This window comes from Ambystoma mexicanum, chromosome 8 (genome assembly GCF_040938575.1).
Source record: "Ambystoma mexicanum isolate Mex_15411 chromosome 8, UKY_AmexF1_1, whole genome shotgun sequence".
Taxonomy (NCBI): Eukaryota; Metazoa; Chordata; class Amphibia; order Caudata; family Ambystomatidae; genus Ambystoma; species Ambystoma mexicanum.
In genome coordinates, this window is record NC_090929.1 from 628,557,714 (window position 1) to 628,581,517 (window position 23,804).

The window sequence follows — 23,804 nt, forward strand, 5'->3', positions numbered from 1 at the left end:
CGATAGAGGTCGTCTGAAAATCCACAATTTTGAACTGTACTACTTGGCAGGCTTATTAAAACACGTAATACAATGGATGGCAGACGAGCCCACAATTGACACCCAACTCCTGCAACTGGCTCTCCCCAAAACGCTACTCAGAGACCTATTCTGGGTTCCAGCGAAAGCGACGCAAAATAGCCCTTACCTGGTGAAACTCTGGTTATTGATCTGGAAACGAGCCTGCAAATTAGTGAAGCTGGAGGACCCATACTCCCCGCAGATCCCTATAGCAGCGATCATGGCAGGCAGGCCCTGGGGACAGAAAGAAGTAAGGCATGGGCTGGAGCCTCATGGAGTAGCTACCCTAGGGGGCCTGGTGAATGACCAAGGGATCCCAACATTCAACGAGCTGCACACCACCTCTGGGCTGCCAACAGGACAGTTCCTGCTCCACGGAGCAGTGGTGCGCAGGTTCACGGACGGGTGGCCGTAGGCAGAGAACTTAGAAACTGGGCACGAGACCATTGAAAATATGCTGAATGCAGCTGCAGGAGAACATGAGACCTCGAGACTCTATGAAGCATTACTGAACAGCACAACCAAACAAGATCTCAAAAGCAGAGCAAAATGGGAACATGAATTGGGCTTGGAATTTGACGAAAAGGAATGGGAACACATCTCCCACTATCACAAAAAGGTCTCTAGGAATGCCCGAGTGCAGCTCATACAATTCTACATCACCAATAGAGCGTACCTTACACCTGGGGTGATCTCCAAATTCAAAGGGGCGAGTGTTATCGTATGTCCTAATTGCAGCGAACCCTGCGTGGAAATGACGCACATGTTTTGGGGATGTCAGGCGATAAAATCCTTCTGGACACAGATTCCTGCAAAAGTGGCTGAAGCTAACATTGAACTGGAAGTGCAAACACCTGCGGCATGTATACTGGGCAGATACAAAAGAAGCAAGAAGAACAAACCCCTAAATAAACTCAAAGAATTGATGTATATCTTAGCAAAGAGACGCATTGCCTTGGGTTGGAAAAGTGCTAGGGGCCCAAGCGTAGTACTGTGGTGGGAAGACCTTCACAAATGGGTGTCGGCGAAAACTGGGGCTTGGGAGAATGCACTGTGCGAACAGACACTGGACACCAGCGAAGACCTACACCAGTGGGTGGCACTCACGGTGCTGTTACTTAACCATAGAGAGTATGAAGCTACCTCTGATGACGCGGGCAGCCCATGATGGTTGTCCAGTATAGGCGGAACTGATGGACAATCAGTGGTCTTGGGGGGGAGGGGAGGCTGGGACCGGAGGGACGTTAAAAAGAACAATTGCATATGATGCAGTGTTATTGCCTTTCTTTGTGGTTTTAAGTTGTTCAAAACCTAATAAACACATTTTATTTTTAAAAAACACGCAAATCTGCGTATAGCGGTGCTCGCAGCCAAGGATCGGCCAACGCTGCCAGCCGTATCCAAACCCGACTGAAGGGATTCGCACATGGCATCCTTGCCGTCCTGCACGAGAGCAAGGAACCCATCCCTTTCGTCCCCCTCGGAAATATGCTCAGCCACCAAAGAAACAATTCCACAGAGTGTGTGAAAACCTTGCCAAGGCACACGTGGAGTTGGCGGATTTCAAGGCCATGCTCCCGGCAGAAAATACCTTCCGGGCCCAACCGTCAAATCGCTTGTCGTCCCTATCTGGAGGGATCGTAGGATACACCGCCTGCCTCGAGGTGGCCGTGGCCACCTGCACCACCAAACTCTCCGGAGTGGGGTGAGTAGATAAATAGCTGGGGTCGCTAACGGAAGGGCGGTATTTCTTAGTCAAAGATGTATTAACCGCCGGAAGAGATTACGGGGACTGCCAAGCAGCTGCCACCCTTTTCTGCAAGGTAAGATAAAATGTCAAAACAGGGTCAGAGGACGGACCTTGATCTAAAATGTCGGTTAGGTCATCCTGCACAAAGTCTTCAGGAGGACTGGACACGCCCGGATACTCCGAGACCCTCGCCATGAGCCTCCTGTATGAAGACTCTGCATGGGCCCCAGGCTCAGGACTACCGAATTCCACTTCCGGAGAAGTGTCTAACCCACTGGCACCATGAAGGGTCTGCCTCAACTCCTCCAACTGACTCTTCAGAAAAAAGTGGAGCCTCATCAAGTTCACCAGGGTCCTCAAACTCAGACCTTTCCTCCTCTTCATAAATGTCATCCAGAGGGGGCTGAAACCCAGGCCTGGAGACATAGAAGGGCCTGGAGGCCAAAACTGGCCGCACAGACTTCCCAGTAGACTTTCTTGGAGGATCCACGAGATCCGGGTACTCCAAAGGCAAATTTCGAGAACAAATTCCCCAAGGCGCCGATAGCGGTGAAGGCTTTGACGCCGCGAGCGTCGACAACCTCGACATCGTGAGCGCCGAAGGCTTCGGCGTCGACACAGGTGCCGACGGTGCCGTGGGCTAGTACGATGGTATGGTGTCGACGTCCGAGTCGGACGGACACGGCGCCGACCGAGTCAACGCCGGCATCGAGCCCTCAGTAGGTAGCTGAAGTCTTGCAGGGGACGAGGACCGAGACCTAGAGACATGTCCCTTGCGACTTTTCGAATCCTTGTCCGTACGGGACCTCGAAGGCTCCCGATGCGAGTCGCATCGCGGACCCGAGCCCAAAGGCGTGCGAGCCGTGGTACGAGAACGATCCTGGCCGGCTTCGTTATAAGGCGCGACCGGACCCGTGCACTGCGATTGAAAAATCGCTAACATTTGTTCTTTAAACGCTGCCCATCCCTCAGGAGACGAAGACTTCGTTGGGCATGCTACCATCCTCGAGGCACCATCCTCCGAGGAGGACAGGGAAGGCGACCAGTGACGGCGCTTCCTAGAGTGCCGGGATGATGAAGAAGAATGGCAGGAACCACTCCGGGACCGAAATCCCAGGGACTCCTTCCGATGCGGAGAGTGGCCTCTCAAGTCGTCGGTGGAACCCCCCTTGGACTTGGACGTTCAGGACTTAACAGGCTTAGAGCCCCTACCAGCCTGAAGCTTCCCCTTCTGCTCCCACAAGGCCTTGGCAGTCAGCGACTGACATTTTGAGCAGTTGTCGGTGTCGTGCGACTCGCCCAGGCACCACAAACAAATGCAGTGCGAGTCGGTGAGCAACATCTTGGACTTGCAGTCCCGGCAGGTCTTCAAGTTAGGGCGCGGAGTCGGAGGGGTGGAAGAGAAAGACATTGTAATGATGAACACACGAGGCGCGCCGAGCAAAACGAAGCAACATATTTGCAGAAAAAACGGAACTGAGGCTACGCGCACCGTGCGTCCTATTTATATCATCCAGTACGGTCGCCCTCGACTGAGGCCTTCGAAGGACATCGACCCAGGGCGCCCTCTGCAGAAAAAGTTTCTGAAGTGCACAGCTGTGCACATTACATGTTAAAGGTGTGGAATACGTTGGAGGACACAATCCATTCGAAAATTCCATTCTGTCCGACATTGAAAAGTTGACGGACTGTGGGCCTTTCAATGCAAAAGACAAAGTGGACACTTAGACAGATATTTCCTTGTGTGGATTCAAAATTTAAATCTTGAAATTAGGTCAGGGAGTCATGTTAACCATACTAGCACATTGTAGTCTACCATATTAGCACAACACGTCTGCCAAAATGGCAACGTTGCGCAGTATAAATTTGCATTGCTTTACAAATATAAGGCCAGGTGGCCACAATTAAATTACTTTTAGTAAGAAGAAATGTAGCACAATAAAGATGCACTTGGCTATCTTGTGTGGAAGTGTGCTCTTAGCTAATGGATTGTGTAGTTACCATAAGAATAATCACTTTTACCTGTGGTATACAGTACTGATGACCTTGAGGCATTGCATATGGCATTGGCAGGTGGTTCACCATCATGATGTGCTGGTTGGTTTGGTACACTGCTGTCGGTGCCTGAGCCCCAGGGCGGATGGTCGGACTGCTGTTCTGGATGGCGGTACGGGGAGGCTGTAATTGAGGCCTCTGGAAAAACTGCAGATTGAAGGGAAAATTACTAAATTCCAAATTTCCACGCAACATTTCAAATATTTTAACGTAGCCCTTACTAAACATCTGCACCAATGCAATTTTTTCAAAGTAGAAGAATTTAAAATGCACAAAACAACTTGCTTATCACACTGCGTTGCATGAAACCCTACGGGATAAAGTATAATTCACTGGAGCAGAACCACAGTAGTAAGCACACGGGTCATATAAAGATTGTGGTGTGTTTCAAAGAATGTAATGGTACCTTTTTATTTGAAGGTTTTGGGGCACTGCCCTATCAAATATGTGTCTTATCTATGAACACAATGTTGCGAAGAGGCAAGTACCCATTACTTCAAAAGGTTTAAATCGTCTAAATGTATACAACTTGACATGGTCACATTTTATAATAATGGTCACTTAAAGACATACTCTTCGGAGTGGTCGCCCTCTTCTTGGGTATCAAGGATTTACTACATCTGCTGTGAAAAAAGTAAACTCTCCCTTCAAAAAGAAACTCTTGGATATTTCACGTACCAGGTTGTCAGCAGTGTAGAGTAACAAGCCACCACAATGTCTTTCCATTAAACACCCAATGTGTGTGGTTTGCAAATACATCCAGGCATGAATAACATGACATTTCCAGGGTGAAATTTAGCAATGCAAAAATGCCAGCTATAAATTAAAAAAACTCTCTCCAATGCCTCCCATGGCGACTCCTTTCATCTTTCCTAGGATTTAGAATGCTATCAAAGGCCATCTGTCTATCATTGCTCGAGTAGAGAAATATTAGGGTACAAGAGCCCTCTACTTCTTTTCACGTATTTTCATAAAAACATATTTACCAAGATACAAGGGCATTCTGGGTACTTTCTGAAAAAACAAGAGGCCTGGGAACGAAATAAGTGCAAGGCAGCTATCACCGGTCAAGTGAGTTACTATGCCGGCAGACCTACCAGCATTTTAGATAGCCTGCCACAAAATCACAGAATGTCACTATTCCCTTTAAGATGTATGCCACGTTCTGTTGAACTCTTCTAATTTTTTTTTAAAACTTCTCTCTATTGGTATTTAATACAACACAAATCAACAAATATGCAATTCTCCCTACAATCCCTCCCCTCCACCCGGTGCATTCAGTCTGAAACGTTCCTTATCATTTTGAATTAGTCACGGCGGTCCGTATTGGTTGGTCCAGCGGTGGCCGTTGCACCTCGGTTTACAGGCTCCAAGTAGCACACAGTCTGGGTCTTGGTGCTATTTAGTATCGGATGAGCATGCCCATTCCTTACTTACATTAGAGAACTTGGTTATGTAGTGGTGGGATCTCTTTCATACTGGGTTTGTTGGAGTGTTCTTTGTGGCAAGGAAGGTTCTTCATTTTCATTATCAGATTGTTTGATCAATAAAGCGTGTATGCATCCCACATTTGTCCATCTCCCCCTCGGTTTCCTTGCATGGTACACCATCTAGTTTCCATATTGTTGCAATACATAATGTCCCTGGACCATCTCGCACAGGTGCAGTAAGTTTGTCCCAGGATATTCTTGCCTATTTGCCTGCCAAAATGAATTGTGTCACTGCTGATCTTAAATCACTGAAGTATGTCTTCGGTACTGTCACGGGTGCATTTAAGAATACATAGAGAAATCTAGGAAGTATGGTCAACTTAACCACTGATATCCTGCAATAGAGGTTTAGTGGGAGAGAGCGCCAAGTATTTATTGCCGCTTTGGCTATTTCCAGAGTTTTCATATAGTTGCTGTCAAATACCACCTCCTCTTCTCTGGCTATAATTATCCCTAAGTAGCGAGTTTGGTTTAGGTCCCACTGGAATCCCAAGTTATCCTGGAACTGTTCTACTTTATCTGTCAAGGGAAATATGATCAATTTGCTAGCATTCACTCTAAGACCCAATAGGTCACTATAATGTTGTACATCTGGCATAATAGCATCGAGATTGCGTTGGGATCCTGTATAAACAGCACCATGCCGGCTGCATATAACGACATTACCACTCTGTGGGTGTGTAGTCTAACCCCCCTTTGTAGTTCCCTGATGCATTCGGCCAGCGGGTCCATCGCCAGGGCAAATAGAAGGGGGGATTAGTGGGCATCCCTGGTGTGTTACTCGCTCGAGTGTAATCAGTTCTGTTACCTGCCCATTTATTCTCCCCTTTGCCACCGGATCCTTGTAGAGTAAAGATATTAGGGAAATTAACAATTCCTACAGGCTCAGTCGCTGCAAGACCGTAAACAGGAATGGCCATTCGCCTGAGTCGAACGCTTTAGTAGCGTCAAGCAGAGCCGCCACCACCGGTTCGTCCTGCGGCACTTCCGCCATTAGGCGGAACATTCTCCTTAGCCTGTATGCCGTTGATCGTCCTGGGATAATACCTGCCTGATCTACTCTAGCTATCGTTGACATTAGCGGTGACAGTCTGGTCGCCAGAACCTAGGGCAGTATTTTATTATCAAGGTTGATGAGCGATATCGGACAGTATGACGAGCAGTCTTTACCCGGTTTCTTAGGTTTAAGCAGCACTTCCACTAACGCCTCTCTGAGGGAATCTGATAGTCTCCCTGTACCCACCTCTTGTTGCTATATCTGCAGCAGATAGGGAGCTAATTTATCTACGAAAAGTTTATAAAATTCGGCTGTGAACACGTCTGTACCAGGGGATTTCCCTGATGGTAGAGCCCCTATTGCTCCAGCAACCTCCTCCAGCGTCAGCGGGCGGTTCATCCACTCCCGCTGCTCATCTGTGCACCAATATAACCCCACCTGATCTAGATACGAGTTTATATCTGCCTGGGAAGCTTGTGTTTGGGTAGAGAACAAACTTGTGTAGAACTTCTGAAACTCTTGAATTATTCTCAAATCTTCAAACTGGTCCGCCCCATTCTCGTCAGCTATCGCCGATATACTACCCTCATGACCTCCCATGCTGGTCGCTCTAGCGAGTGACCGTCCTGGTGCTTGGCCTTCACCATATTGTCGGGGTGCCGTTCGGCCCCACAGGTACTTTATCTCTCTTTGTGCCAGGGTATGAAACTCCTGGAGCCTTTGCATGATTTCTGCTTGTTGGGCCCATGTAGGGGTGGCATCCTGCAAGCTGCGAATAACTGCCTCCTTATTGGCCAATTCACTCCTGATCTGCTTTATGATCCCAGATTCTCTCGCTATGCACTCCCCTCGGATCACGCACTTAAACCCCTCCCATAGAGTACCTACTGATTCCACTAACCCCTCGTTGAGTTCAAAATATGTGTCAATGGCTGCCGTTAGCCCATCCCTAAAAAGTGTGTCCTTCACTCTTAAACCTCCAGAGAGGTCTTGCCTTTCCAAGTCCGACTATATTAGCAGTTAATAGGACGGGGGCATGGTCCGACAGTGTACTGGCTAATATATCTACATCAGTGATTGGACCCAGAGTCATTTGGGACATCGGGAAGAAATCTAGTCTAGATGCTGAGTTGTGAGGGGCAGATTGATGCGTAAACTAATGCGTTTCCGGATTTCTTACCCTCCACACATCTTCAATCCCCCAAACTAAGAGCATACCTTGAAGCTTACTGGATCCCTTGGTATTCGGGCACAGGACCCTCCGGTGCAGTCTCGAGTTGGTTCTAGTACTGCCCATACTATCTCCCCCTCGGGTATGTCCCCTAGTTGTTTTTCTATCCACTCCAGGGATTCTGTTGCATCTTGGTTAGGACCGTAATAACTAACCAAGGTGTATAATTTCCCTTAGATGATCCCATGGACCACTAATGCTCTGCCATCCCGGTCCTTTAAGACCTTGGTTTGCCGAAATCCCACTGAGCTATGTATCAATATAAACACTCCCCTTGCATATGAGGAGTATGAGGAAAAATACCTATGGCAGCCCCAGGTCTTCCCGAATTTGGCCTCGGTCTCTGCCGTTAGAGGAGTCTCCAGTCAGAGAGCAAATCCCATCTGGTGGCGTCTCATATATTACAGGACTTTCCGGCACTTAGGGCAGTTGAGCCCCCTCACGTTCCAGGTAATAAATTAAGTGTCGCCATTAGAATTCAGTTCAATGTGTTCCCACACAGGTAGGTGGGCCAACCGTGGCTCTAATGTTGCCATGCTCCGTGATATGTATTTGGACCGCCTCCCTTCGTTCATGTGTTGTGCTCTGCCTGCACCAGTGGCTTCTCCTCCCCCTTCCCCTCCCGACAACCCCAACTCGTCAGTGGTGCATCTTCCCCTATTCCCCCTCCCGTCTCAACTCAGCCCAATCCTGAACTCCCACTCCCCCAACCCCCTGCTGAATACAGGGACATCATTTAGGGGTCGCCAAAGGTCGCAAATGCATCCTCTGTGGTCTCCCTTGTGACCTCTAAAATAAAAATAAAATTGTAATGCAAGCTCCTGGGTTGTGGCCAGCACCATGTGGCTCTTTACTTCTGGAGTGGCTGGATTTCTTGTTCAGGACCCTTAAAAAAAAAGAAAAATAAGAACAGGAGTGCCAAAACTCGAACACTTTCAGCCCTGACCCTAAATAAGAAAGAATAGGAATACCAAATAATGTGTCAAAAATTGCTAGACTCACTACAGGTTTATTTCAGACACACTTCAGGGGGTGAGTCACTGATTTAGTCTGTTCTTAAACGCCTCAACACAGTCTTTCATCCTTCTGAGGTCGATAAATGAGTACCAACACAGGTTGGGTGATATTGGGTGTATATTTTCTCTATATAAAGCGATTAAGCGTAAGTGCTATATGTTAGGCAGACACCTGTGCAGTTCCCTTAGGGACCACTGCAAAAAAGTTTAAGACTACAGGTGTTAGTAGTAAACCCAATTGATAGCAGTCTGTACCACCCAGATTTACCTGGTACCTGTGGCTGAGCAGTCAGACTTCTCTCAAGAAGAGTTAGGCAGTATATAGAGTATACACATTGGGTACACAAATACAGTAGCACAAGCAAACACTGACCAGAGCTTTGGTATAAAAGTATATAATTATTTATTTAAGAACACACTTGTAAAAATACACTGGCACTAATATGTCAAGCAAGTTCAAACACAGTCACTAGAAATATATACACCCCCCTGATTAATTATTCGACAAGTCTTAGGAAAAGAACACCACTTATTATCAATACAGAGGTGAGCGCTTAACCAAGATGGCACCCCAATAATTATTTAAAGTTGGCTTCAGAGTTGCAGTCTGTGGCAGTCACTCCATTCCTCTCAGAGACCGGAGTCTCTCTACAGTTTCCAGTCTTCACTTTGTGGGTGGACCCATAAAAACCTCACTCGGCCGCGGAGTTGGCTGCAGGGTTGCAGTCTGTGGTAGTCTGTGCATGGCTGAAGTGGCTGAATTGGCTCCAACGCCAGCGCGCCCACCATCCACGGCTATGGACCACGAACCCGTGGAAATAGAGGAGGGCCGCCAGCTGAGAAGCGCGTGCCCACGCCCTGCAGCGAAAACACTACAACTACGTAGTGCACATCCACACCATCTGCCGAGTCTGCCACAAAAACATCTAAAACCTCCAGCAGCAACAACAGTAATCGCCCGCTCAAAACAAGACTTTTTCGAACAAGCCACAGCAAAAATGTCCAAAACTTCAATAAACTCGCCAAAAACAAGTTTTACAGAAGCAGAGGACCCGCATCAACATGTACCTGGTCCCTCGCCGCCTGCGTCGGAGCCAAAAACAAGTCAAACAGAAACAGAGGGCCCGCATCAACACGTACCTGGTCCCTCGCCTCCAGCGTCGGATCCGGACCTCGACAGAGCCCCACCAGCCCTCCCTCGCCTGCGCCAATTCGTTCCGGTGCCCCTGCATTCCGCTTCGGATATGGTTCTCGCCGGCACCGAGCCAGCGCTCCCTCGCCCGCGGCCCCAACCCTCACAGCTCCGGGACCCGATGGCCTCCGGAGGTGGGGGGGGGGGGGAGAGGAGGGGGCATGCGCCCGTGGGGAGCGCGGACCAGACGCTGCGAGCCGGCTTGGGGGAGGAGCGAAGTTCGGCACGTCCGCTCTCGGCAATGGCTGCCCCGCAAACGGTCCCGAGTGAGGCCTGGCAACCGCGGGCCTTTCAGGGGGAGGAGTCTGACTCCATCTTTCCTCCCCCTGCAGGACGTGTCCAGTACCTGGATGGGCACGGTGGTCAGAAGGCCACGCCCCCCCGCCGAGGAGGACTCGCATTTAATATCCTCGCATCCAAACGGACCGAAAGAGCTCTCTGGGGAGGAAAGAGGCCTCGAAAAGCTCTCAGTTTCCACTATGGCAAATCCAGCCACCAATGTGTCACTACAAATAGTTGCCCAAGTGCACTTTAGCATGCCACCCAAAGTTTTTCCTGGCCACTCGGCAGAGTGCAGGGTCTCGGCGTCCCCAAGAAACGATGACCAGGTCTCTGGCCTGGGAAAGCCTACGTCCCCCTTGCCTAACTCTTTGGCAGGCCTGATAAATACAAAAAAACGCAGTAGGAAAGAGGCAGAGTCCGCCGATACAGGAAACACCAGAGCCTCCAGGAAGAAAGTACCCCCAAAAACTGTCAATAAAACACAAAAACGTCCAAACAGGCTACAGATGGCAAAAAATAAAATAAACAGTCAACCATCAAAAAAAACAGGGATCTCAGATCCCATTAAGCCATCGGTAGCCAGCCTCGTAACTGACTTCTTCCACGCATTTGCACCCAATCCTCACTCCAGGCAAACTGGCCTTACCGACGAGGAAATCCTGGAAGCAATTAAAATCTGTCAACCAGCAGAAAAAGTTAGAAAAACAGGCCCATCGAGAGACCTGCGTACTCAGCCCCAAATTTCTACAAAAGACAAACAACCTCCTCCATCCCCAAAACGGCCTCCGCAGGAGAAATCACCAAAGCAAACTGACTCGACCCCTCCTCTTGACTCAGGGCCTCAGAGTGTATCAGAAAAGGAGAAACCACCAAAACAAATATCAGAAACCGTCCAAGACACCCTACCCACCGATAGGCACACCGGCGCATTGCCAACAGCCTCTCCTTTAGAAATCCCTGCGCTTGTCAAACTTAAAGCCACTCAAACTCACATGGCAGGTGCCCTAAAATCAACCCTGCCGAAATCTAAAACCTTCCCTGCAACTCCAGGGCAGGCAGGGACACAGTTACCTCAGGAACAAGGCTCAGAAACCCAGAGCCCATCACTACCGCCAAATGGACAGAAACCTGAAACTCCCACACACAACGCAGGCTCACCCCGGATAAACAAAGATCGACCAGTCGGCACCCGGCAGGAAGGCGCTCAATCCGTCCTACTCAAACCACAGCCGCCGGGGCGACTCAGTGGTGGCCCACCTGACCTACCATCTTCTCCGGTAGTTAGACGGCTCCTAAATGAGTCCTACTCTTCTTCTCCAGCTCCCAATCAGCGCCCCCTCCCCCAGGGCGCGCAAATGGATTCTCCAGCGCAACACAAGAGAGACCTATCAATAATGTCAGCAGTCACCATCTCAATGAATCCATTTACCAAACTTTACGAAGGTATTAACGAAAACATGAAAGACAATATTTCGATTCAAGCAACAATGCTGTCAAAACTAACTTTTCCGGAAGGATACATCACAGCCTTAGATGACAAATTCAAAGGCCTCAAGCTGGACGTGGAACAAGGACATAAAGATCTTGCAAACCTTTTCACTACATCCCTCTCGGGGATCAAACCGGGAGGCTCAAACCCTTCACTACAATTTGCACCTCCCCCCTCCGACGCCGTCGCCCATCAGTCTTCGAACTTCGGCCCGTCAAATCCCGAAATGCACGAGGTGATTGATATTACAGACGACACTGCCAATGCCCCGCTTCCCCTGGATCCGCCAGTGAGGATGGAAGACCCCCCCGTACCCATTGTTCACAGGTCCAAGACCAGAAAAATCAGCTTCCGGGGGAAAATCCAAACCCCAGAAACCAATCTCAGCCAAGCAACAAAGTACATGCACATCCAAAAGAAAAGAGAAAGTACGAAACCTGGCCCAGAACCCGGCCGCAAGCCAAGAACCACCAAAGGCATCAAACGCCTCCCCCAGAACATCAGATGAGTTCCTGGCAGACGAGGTTTTGATGAACATCTCTCAACACTTAGACGCCACTCAAGATATATCACCGGACAAAAGCAGGAAAAATCCCCAACCATTTAACCCGCAGGCCTCTTCACTCGAATGCGAATAAAGAGCTGAGAAAGAATCCTCTGAGGAATCGTCTGAAGAGGACTTTGCGCACAAATTCACCACTCTGGAAGAGCGTAGGAAAATCCTCCAACGCCGGAAACTTCCTAGCGCCTGTAGCCCTTCGAGTTCTCGTGTGGTGTCGTTCAAATCTCCATCAGCCTACGAGCGGTCAACTCGCAACAAATCAGCCTCTGGCGTCCATCACCTTCAACAGTCCACGAGACGGACCCAGGATCACCACTTAAAGCCTAAAGGAGGTCCTTCTTCGGATTCAAAGAAACCCGACAAAAGGGGGCAACACTTGCGACCCCACTTTACCTCAAGGACTGAGCAACACCGAAAAAGTCACGACTCCTTCAGGGAATCTCCCATCAAGCTTGAACAGCACTCTGAAAACGACGATGACATAATACTGAATAGAAGAGGGATACTCACGCTATTCAGTCTGATCCCAGCCCTCAGGGAAATAAAGTCCTCAGACTTGAAAATAGTCCACACATATCACTGAAACGAAAGAGCCAAAGCATATATCCACGCAGTGTCAAAGCGCACCAAGACGGTAATTGCGGGAGCAACAAACGACTTGGCTGCGCTAGGATACATCGTGCAAGGGGATCCTCATAAAAGCCAACACCTGGAGAAGGCTCGCTTGGAAAGGAAAGCGGCCCGTAAGGACAAAACCCCTGATAAAGAGAAGAGAGCGGACCATCGAAGAACCTTGGAATTCACTCGAACTGTGGCAAACTTACACTCTAAGCCACAGACAAGTCCCTGTGGAAATACACAAGAAAAACGCAGGCGCGACAAGCCGACAAAGTCCATCGACGCGAAGACCCCGAAGCCCAAACAGAAACACGCTGATCTACCTATCTTGACCACGACCGTGCCCACGGCGCAAAGAAACAAGACAACCATCAGAGCTCCAAAAGAGAGTGTCAATACGTCCTCAAAACCAGCTGCTAAACCACAGGGGCTGTGGGCCTGGCTCCCAAAGGCTCTGTCCAAGCGACAAAATAGCAATCCGCAGGTCGGCTTGCTGAGTCCATGTAAACACGGAAAGTCGACCACTTCACATCTTCACTACACCTCTGCTCATGGAACACGAGAGGGCACTTACACCTTACAACAACGGGCGACGCGAACCTAGCCTCATTTGACATCATCTGTCTCCAAGAGACCTGGCTTAGGCTAACTCCGGCTATGGATGGCTACATTATCTTGGCCCCAGCCAATAAAGGGGCCTCGGGTCGCCCGACATCAGGTCTCCTTTTGGCCTGCCGACAGGGCATCGGGCTGACACTCAAGTCCATTCTTCAATCAAATCTCTCAATACTAGCAGTTCTACTCGACTGGGCTGAAAAACCTCCTTCCAACCCATCACAAATAGCGCTGATTAACACCTACTGGAACCCAGCCGCCATCAACCACCAGACCTACCTATCAATGATGGAAAACCTGGTTGATGAAATTCAAGCAATACACCAGGTCTCTTCAATCATAATCTGTGGGGACTTGAACGCCAAATGCTCCAATGAGTCGCGAATGCTGGACGCAACCTCTCAAACAACAACAGCAGGGAAAAGAGGGTGTTTATGGTCCTCTCTGATGTCCTCCAGAAAGTTCGATAACCTGAATTTCGCTTTCCCAAACGACCAGCGTTTGCCGACTTGGGAACAAGGATCACTAAACGCAACTATAGATTACATCTACGTATCCAGACCCCTCCTGTGCAAAGTAAATACCTTTGAAGTTCGAAAGACCACAGCCAGCGACCACAACCAGCTGACGATGTCTCTGGCAAACCACTTCAAGGAGCATACACCGTACGTCATGGAAGTGGAACCAAACGCCCGTGGAAACCGCCTAAACTTGACAACCCGAGCGGTCACATCCTTGCTGGCAAATTACACCGGGGAAGGCAGTCCCGAGGGCGCCAACCGTCTGGACTATGTGCCCTTGTTGCTAAAACACGTGGTGAAATCAAAACAGAAAGTCCCGTCCTCCATCTCCCCAAAACACACTTACGACATCATCCTGGTGGCAAAACGACGGGAACTCCGCAGTTGCGAAATCTTCCGTCGAACAAAGAAAAACTAAAATCAGCAATCTCAACCTACAAATCATGGGTGAAAGAACATTGATACCGACTATATCAACAAGACGCGGAAACCATGTTAAAAGCCATCTGTGGCAACAAAGTCAAAGAATTTTGGTCCCTGCTGAAATCTGTGGCGCCTTCATACAACAATTCGACAATCAACGCTATGCCGGAGCACAAATGGATATCACACTTCACCACAGTCTTCCAAGCCCACGTTCCAAACGCCCTCTTGAACAATACATCTCAGACGACAGCCTGGCTCAAACTGGACGACCAACAAGAAATTAACAATCACATCAAAAAACTGAAGATCTCCAGAGCAGCGGGCCCGGATGGGATCTCAAACATCGATCTGAAAGCAAACCGACCGGAATGGGCCGCGCTGATAGCGTCTATCTTCCAGAAATGCTCTGAGCAGAAATCTTTGCCGCCATCATGGACAAAAGCCATCATTGTCCCCATCTACAAAAAGGGGGACATCACTGACCCTCTGAATTATCGTCCCATAGCACTGTTAGACTGCACTGGAAAAGTCTTCGGGAGTTTGCTGCTGAACCGTTTTCAATCTTGGGCCGACTCAGCCCCATGCAACGACAAGTTCCAATCGGGCTTCAAGAAAAACATGGGCACGGCAGCAAACATTTTAGTGATCAGTACCCTGAAAAGCAAGGCTTGGGAAAGAAAATCTCGGATCTTTATTGGCTTCATCGATCTCTCCCAGGCTTTTGACCTTGTTGACAGGTCCCGCTTGTGGAAAAAATTGGAGGGGTGGAACTGCCCACAGGAAATACTTCAACCAATTAAAGCCCTCCACACCGACAACACCCAGAGGGTTCGCCTCTCCCAAAGAGGTACCCTATCAGATGAAATCCAGATAGGACGGGGGGTAAAACAGGGCTGCCCTCTAGCTCCTGCACTGTTTCTTGCATACATTGGCGACTACGGGGCCTCGGAAGACTTGGCCCACACTTTCCCACCGTCACTCGCATCCTCGAAAATAAGCCATCTGCTATACGCTGACGACTTAATTCTACTGGATCAGACCCAGATCGGCCTCCAGAGACAGCTATCTAACCTCTTGAGTTACACTGCTGAAAACAACTTAAAAATAAACCAAGAGAATACAAAAATCATGATACTGGAAGCGGGCCAGAAGAAGAACAAATCCTCAGAAAAATTCAATTGGTTCCTCGAGAAAAATGTGATCGAGAGGGTCACTGATTACAAATACCTAGGCGTCCAGATCGACTCCTCGAAAAAAGAGACATCCATGCAGAACGCCCTCCAAATCAAGCTAAAGAAATTAGCCTCTCAAGGAAAGGCCATCGACTCAAAATTCGGAAAATTTTCTTGCATTCCTGTTATAGAATTCTACAAGAAAAAAGTTGTCCCTTCGATCACCTATGGAGCCTAGGCGATGCCAACGATCCCAGAAAGAACCTGGCAAAAATTGGAAAGTAGGTTTTGGAAAACGGTCCTGGGTCTGCCAAACTGTACATCTATTGCCGCAATCCGCCGGGAGCTAAGCCTACTGTCACTAACAGCAACAGTCAACCTAAACTCACTCAGGCTATTCAGGAAATGCATCATGGACGACAGTGAGAAAACCTTTGGTCTGTTGAACAAAGAACTACAGTCGGGCAAAGTCAAAATGCTAACAAACTGGAAGGATAAAAACATGTCCCTTCTCGACTCAGTTACGTGCTCGGAAGCTGATCTCATTACAAACCCGTCGAGAGTATACAAGAAGATCAAAGAAACAGACTGGATCAAAACTCAAGACCTAGTAACTAGAAACAAACTCCTTCTTCACCTACCTCCTTCGTTCTCCAAACTAAACGAGCCGATGCAGTATCTCCAAAAATTCCCAAACAGGGGGGCACGAAACTTCATGCTAAGGACTAGGTTGAACCTGCTCGAAACCAAACCAATTTTAAACATCAGAGGCCCATCAGTCTCCAGCACGTGTCGTCTGTGCAAAGCCAAGTCAGAAACCATCAGGCACTTACTGTTGACATGCCCGAAAACTCTGGACTTAAGATTGGCCTACATAAAGCACTTCAGCCTAGAGGAATGTGGGTGGGACGAAGATATCTGCTGGCAAAGACTGATCGGAGGAGACCGAACCTGCTGGCTTTTAGCAACCATCAAAATACTCCAAACTACTCTGTCGAGGATAGAGAGATGAGGGTCCCACCCTTGTGCAGTCACTGCACTTTCTTGTTTTCTCTGCTCACCTACCTTTTTTGTAACGTACACAAATAAAAAAATAAAAAAAAATATTTAAAAAAGGGAGGGAAAAGGCAGAATTAGGAAAGCACACAATGCCAACACTTTTAAAAGAACCACAGCAAGTCAAGAAAGGCAGAGTCTACTGTAGAGCAAAAAGTTCATAGGCCAGGCCCACTCTTGGAGAGAGCAAGGGGGAATGTGCCCAAGATCCCACAGTTGAAGTACACTTTAAAAGTCTTTGCAGATAGTTCAAAAGGAGTTGGATCAGTTCAGAAAAGTTAGTTAACAGGTCCCATGTCACCCCAGGACACAGAGTCAAGGATTTATGGGACACCTTGAACAGCCTGTTGCAAGGGAGACCAGGTGGGACACAGTACGTGAAATGGTGAGAAAGCTCCAGCGGGGGCAGTTGTTCCTGGCAGCGGGTGCAAGTCGGTGCTTCGTCCAGGGGAGGAGAAGATCTCGACGTGGAGGAAAGATGGAGGTCGTTGCACTGCCAGGGAAGAAACCAGCCGCAGAGTTTCTCGGTTAAAAGGTACTACCCTTTTATTCGCGGTAGTGGTGAAGCGTGGCTATCCGGCCGCTGGGGTGCTTGGCACGGGCGATTCGACCACGAGACGATCCAGGAAGGTGAAAAGAGGGCGAACTGGTTAACCCCACCAGTTCTAAGGAAGAAGACTCTCCAGGAAGAAGATCTTCTCTGTCATTGTGAAGTGGTGGGTCGGTTCAGCAGGGCTCCACCGGTGGTGTCGTCGTTGCAGGTCGGCTCAGCTTCTCCTGCCTCAGATTCTTTAGGTCCTGTGGCGACTTCTGAAGTTCCAGTCCCCAAAGCCCTGCTTTTATGCAGAAAACCCCCATTCATCAGCCCTAGCTGTCACTCAAACATGCTAAGGGGTGAGCCCGGCGGCTCACCACTGGGCCAATCACACAAGAGTGCGACTTGAGTTGCTGAGGCAACTCAGTTCAGGGTGCCTATTCCCACCTCCCACACATCCTGTAGACCCAGACAGAGTGGCACCACTTTTGGAGGCTTCTGTGCAGAAGCCCGCCAAAAGTGGAACAAAGGGCTCGATTGGGGTTGGAGTTACAGAGGCGAACACAAACACCATTTTAAAACTGAGTCCTGGCAAAAAGACCCAATCGGGAAACAAATATTAAATAAATAACCCAGCGGTATCTTTAACATTGCACCAAAAAGTGGTGCGTTTAAAATGAATGGGAAAATCCCATAGGAAATATTCCGGTGGAATATTTCGCGTGGTAACCACTGCCACCAGCCAGAAACTCGATGAGGGGGAACTGCACAGTGCCCCCTCGAAAAACAGACCCATGGGCAATCTAATTACCCCTACCAGTACTTCCACAATATGATGGTTTGTACTAGTTCTGTTCACAATTTAAGACTAGTAAAGTCAATGGTGACTTTACATGCCCTGGGAGACAGTAGTCAGTCCCAGGGTATGGAGTCTATGTTTGGGGGTCACTATGACACCCCTGTGTTACTGCACTGAGGGTGCTGTGTAACACACATACCAAAAACACATGAAGCCCTATGGAGTAAAAGACCCCATAGCCCATAGAACACATTACAAAGTCAAAGGACGTTCTCAAATTATGCCTAAGAGTGGGAGAAAAAGAGTCTCACTCTTAGCAGGAGAAAAAAATAAACCCCCAAAATCCAGCAAAGCTGCAGGGGGACTCACTAGGTTTGAGAAATTAGCCTATACAGAGAATTCTACCCAACACTATATAATAACACATCATTATCATTTGGTCATGGACGTCTGCTTGCATTCACAGTAATTTGGTAATATGGGCCTATACACACTGATCGTAACGATACATATGGCGATCCATTCTTGTATGAAATGTACATCACATTATAGTGATATTGTAACCATATTTTTCGTAATGTACAATGTTATGTGATGCCACTTCCTGTTTTGTCAACAGGAGAAAGGTCGTGTTCCATCGCTTCCCGTTATAACAATTCAGGGTGGGATCAAAAGACATCAGTTCCTGTGATATCGTCAAGGGTTGTGTGATGTCACTTCCGCTACCCCTGGTATTTTGGTGAAATGACATCCCTGGCTGAATACCCCAACTTTCCGGCTCCCTGATAACCCCAAACATAGGTTAAGCTTTTGCTCGAGGGGTAGTTAGCAGACCAACCCTCCTTCGCACCCTTGTGATTTATGTGGGTTTTGAACCTTAGACTTAAGTGTCAGCTCTTGATTGGAGTCACCCTACCTTGGTATGCTTGGTGCATCCCAGCATCATTTCAGTCATTGTTTTCCTGTGGGAGAGGGGCTCTTGGCAGCGTGTTGAGAAAGGAAGCAGCCTCCTACAGGGTCTGGAAGAAAAGTTTGTCCCTCGTGTTCGACTCGGTTTGGCCAGAAACAACATGGCGTATTTCAAGTCTTTATCTCGCAGCCGTTTAGCTGCAATAAATGTTTTCCTGGTCGCCTCCACTCTATCTGAGAAGTCTTGGAAAAACTTGATTGTGCCTTTTTCCTGTGCTTTCCGAAGAGTTGTGTCCCTGTCCCGAAAATTCAACAGACGAGCTATCAATGGGTGAGGTGGGGCTGCCGGGACTGGTTTCCTTCCACTCAGTATTCTTTGCACCCTTTCGACAATGCAAAGCAGTGAGAATCCCTCGGGTTCCAATGCCTCTTGCAGTATTCCCTCCACCAGGGTCTCCATATTTCTTTGATACGACCACTCCAAGGCCACAATTCTGATGTTGTTCCTTCTTGACCTCGATTCTAGGTCCTCCTGCTTCTCCGTGAGCTCCTTCAGAGCCCTCTTTATCCCAGTCATTAGCCTGGAGACAGAGGCCGACTCGTCTTCCACCCCCGACACTCTACCCTCTACCTCGTCCAGCCTCTCCATGTTTGTCCAGGCAGACCTGTATGTGATCCACTTTACAGGTCAGGGTATCTAGCTTCCCATTGAAGGACTTTATGTCCGAGTGTAGTTGAGTGAGCATGGCCTTGATGTCCTGGAATGCGACTGCCGGATCTGGGGAGAGCGTCGGGGGTTGCGTCTGCAGTGAGGCTTCCATCACTTTGGTGTTTCTTGCCAGTGAGGTTGTTTCAAAATGCAGCTTGGCCCGTTTGCCCCCTTTAACGGGTTTGGACAATGTTTGATCTGGGTCCGGGGCGATCTGGCGCTCAGCGTGAGTCTGTCCTTGATTCTAGTCTTGTCTTCCGCGTATTCTCCTTCTTAGCACAGGGGTCGGGGATAATGGCTCGTCAGCTGTACAGCCTAATGGGTTGTTTCTCCAGATTGTCGTTGTGATGGGCAAGATGGTCTTGTCCACTCTGAGCTCCATGTGATTTTTCTCCTCTTGTTGCCTGGTTAATTGAGTCCTTGCATTTGGGTACTCTGTGGGCCTCTGGAATCGCACAGACTGGATTAACTGACATTTAGTGTATTTCGCCCTGGACTGTCCCCGTGGAGGGGTACCTCAGCTTTGTGTGGTCACACGCTGTTATTGCTCCAGTGGCTGTCACCATCCAGTCACTGCGGTAGGCACCACCTGGGGATCCGTGTCACACGTCAGTCTCCACCAGGTGCTTGTCAATACCTTAGCTTCTCGCCTCATCCGGCTGCGTCGTGGATAATGAGGCAGACTGTTTATTGACCAGAGGCTGTGGTGTTGTGTCTGTTCACCGGTAATGGTGTTCTCCGTGGATGTCGCCCCTGTGAGGCTTCGCTGTCTCCGACGGTCGTCTTGCAGGCTTGGGCTACCCCTGGGCATGTGACTCGGTCCCCCATTGGGGGCCTGCCCGGGGATCTGCGTGCGTTGTGTGTGCTCAGTGCCCCGCAAGTCGTCCCTTATATTCTGGGGCTCTGCTGCGGTTTACGCTGTACCTCGCAGTCCACTGCAGGAGCGGTTGCTGCAGGGAGGTATTGCGGTATTTACAGTTCTGTTTTTGAAATGGGCTGGGCACCCTCGAGAGTGCCCCTTGTTACCTTGGCTCTTATGGAGTGGCTGATTCTCAAAGTGCAGGACGAGTCTACCAACGTCTTTTCCTGGACCTCTTACTGTGTATTCGCCCGGTCTCTTCGCGTAACAAATATTTATTTTGCAGTCAATAAGGAGTTTCAAGCTTCTGCTTCGTTCATATGGAGCGGCCCGGCACATTCATTCCGTGCTCCGGTTCCGCAACGTGATGCTCGTGACAGTCTGGGGCTTTGGTGGTGCGAGTTGCTTCTCAGTGAGCAGCGTTGTCGGTCCTCACTCACCCCAGTAGAGTTGCAGGCTGTTCGCTCAGGTCCACCAGATGGTCCGCCTGACGTTCTGCTGGGCTCCTCCCAGAAGGTTCTGCCAAACGCGGCTCCTCCGAGGTGCCCAACTGAGATGAAGCCAGCGGCCCAGGTCTCGGCTACCTCTTGTAGAGCCTTCGGGGTCAGGTTTAAATGATTTTGTGGAGCTTCGGGTGCTTGCAGGCATTTTTGACTGCCTCTCTAGAGCCCCCCCCCCCTGAACTCTTCTAATTTGCGAAAAATCTCTGCGCAGATTTCGAAACTCAATTACACAAGCAACCTTTCAGCACCCATCATGGGCATTCTGATGGTTTACATTATACTTAGTAGGGGTGGTTAATTACTCTGCTCTCAAAACTCCAAATATCAAAATGTTACACTAATGTAGTTTTGAATCAAAAGACACAGCTTACCATATTGTATTGAATCTAAACCACGCTTGTGACAAAAATAAAACTTTTGTTTCTAGTAAAATAAAATGACCCAATCTGCAAGTTTGCAAATATGAATTGCATTACAAAGCCGACTTTCAAAAGTGGCTCCAATTTGCAGACTAGGCCATTTTGATACAGAGCCAAAGTCTTCCAGTTCATTCCACCAGCAAATTACAACCTTGATACTGGCTCTTACTAGGTATGGATCCTTGAATCTCCCTATGTGGTTATTAGATCAAATCTGCATGAAAGATTGGCACTTGAGCATAAAGTGTAAGACTACAGCCGGTGTTAATGTTATTGAAAATGGTCTTGATGATTACCTCACGATAAATCACTGGATAAAAGAAGGACACTTTTTGATGCATATGTAAGCAGTTGGAATATGCTGTACTATTTGGACTGCCCTTTATATTATATCACACTAGAACAACAAATCACTTTTAAAGCTAAATGTGTACTGACTCTTCCACTAACACTTCTCGCTATGTAAAACAGCAATTTTCATGCAAGATGAGTTTAGAGGACATTTAGAGCTTTACACTCTCTCTGCAGTAAATGGATGCATAGAACATGAAACCATGACAGTGATGAGACATGAACTAGCAAAGCAGCTTCCTAAAAGGATGAACTTGGCATTAAGTGGGGACAATAAAAAGCCCTCTGACCACAAAAAAAACAAACACAAAGAGGCCAGTAGCAGGCAGACCCACATGTGTAAATTACCTGAATGGGCCCGAATCGTCGCTTGACAATGGATGCAAGAAAGTAGTAGGAGACAGAGCCAAGCCGTGTTGGACTAGGCTATTGGTCGTTCGGCCTGTGGCCGAACGGCTTTGAACGTCTGGGGGCCTGTTTTATGAACTGCCACCCCAGGGCCGGTTTTATTGTCTGCAAAATAAGTTTAATAAGTTATGTTACTTTATGTACCATACTTTTCTCTGCCGCTTGCGGACCAGCCAGCTCGCAGCAGATTGGGGATTGATGGCCAGCCTGCAGCATTCATCAAAGCAAGGTAGTTGGCTTCCTTGCTTTGATGAATTATGCAGAGCGAGGGAGAGGGGCCGTGGCCATGGCAGGCTGCTATTAATTGTTTTTAACACCTTGTAACACTAACACCCTGACCTGCACTGTCTGCACACACACACACACACACACACAGACCCTGTCCATTTGCAACGTTGCTTTCAACTTTGCAGGTGCCAATTATAGCACTTGCAAAGTTGAAAGCAACTTTGTTGTCTGAGTGCCCAGGGGCCAGGGAACTTGCCAGGCAGCAGAAACAGTGAGCCAATGTGCCTGGAGCAGGAGAGAGAGATCAGGGCACACTAACGTCGAGTCAGTGGGGGTGGGTTGGGGGTGATTGGCTGAGCCTGGTCCAGCATTTTCATTTGGGCGCACGCACACGGAGGCAGCAGCCAGCAGCAGGCGCACTGCAGTCTACGGCGCCCGGCCCGCCCGCCACCTAACTTAAGTGTTCACTAGTTCACCCTCAGGCGCGCTCAGCCTCAGCAGCAGCAGCCAGCCTGAGCCTCTAGCCGGGAGGAGAGGGCATCGGAGCCGTCGACCACCACTTGATTTCGGCTTGCTTGCCTTGGGGTCACAGTCAGCATGGCCACAGCCAGGTCAGGTGCCTGGCGCCACCGGCAGCTGCCTGCAGACTGTGCTGACCGTCTCGTCACTGCAGTGGCACTACTCCTAGCCCAGTGGCCCACTGCTGGCGCGCACGCTGCGCACGGCACACCGATACCCTATCCTGGGCCGGATGGGGGACAGTGCACCACCACTGGCCTAAATCGGTGGCCTGCCTGCAGCCTGGGCTGCAGGCACACACTCTGAGTCCCCGATGAGACGTCGTCTCGAGTCGGAGACCACACTGACACCACGGAAGCAACTAAAAGTAAGTGGGGGTGCGTGTGGGGTGATAGATTGTCAGTCGACGACACATGACTTCAGGGACAGGGGAAGGCGGGTCGCGCTGGGCAATGCATACAATTGTCTCTGCCCGGGCACCAACGAAAAAGTGGGCCAGGCCAGTTGCAAATAGCAAACCATTCCTTTTGTGACAGACTGTTAGTACCCAGGGATTTATTTTTTATTTTTTTTTATAACAAGTAAGGATGCAAATTGTACAATTTAAAGAATATTGATTCAGCAACAATGGTCAAAACTACTAGTCGCATAGTGTGAAGTAACTCCTTTTAAACTGTCACTGGGCCATATTTATTGGCCAAAAAAGTGGCCCACTTTGACCCCAAAAATTGGCATTTTGCCTTTTTGGTTCTGGCATTGCCCTGTTGCACTATAGCAACCTTGCTTTACCACTGCACCTTGACTTCACCAGCCTTCCGTAAACCAATTATTCACTGATGCTTTTCTCCATTACTTCTGCCCACCTGCGTCCCACCCATGCTTTCCACGTCCATTAGGGGCTACGGTGCAGCGTGTACCCCCCCCCCCCCCAGGTCACCCCACAAAGCTCCTCTCCTCTTCCACGGGTGCTTAGCCTTGTCCAATACCAAGAAGCTGAAATTTGATTCCTTCATGTCGGAGAAGCAGACTCGTC

At 49.0% G+C, this 23,804-nt stretch overlaps 1 protein-coding gene across 12 annotated transcripts in view; it reads right to left on the reverse strand.

Annotated features, from left to right (window-relative positions):
* EIF4G3 (eukaryotic translation initiation factor 4 gamma 3) overlaps nucleotides 1-23,804 on the reverse strand; it is a 4,880,525-nt gene that overhangs the window by 3,753,720 nt on the left and 1,103,001 nt on the right. For all 12 annotated transcript variants that reach the window (XM_069610350.1, XM_069610349.1, XM_069610345.1 and 9 more), the window contains one exon: nucleotides 3,833-4,012. In XM_069610350.1, coding sequence (XP_069466451.1) covers nucleotides 3,833-4,012 — 180 coding nt within the window. The remainder of the gene's footprint in view (nucleotides 1-3,832; nucleotides 4,013-23,804) is intronic.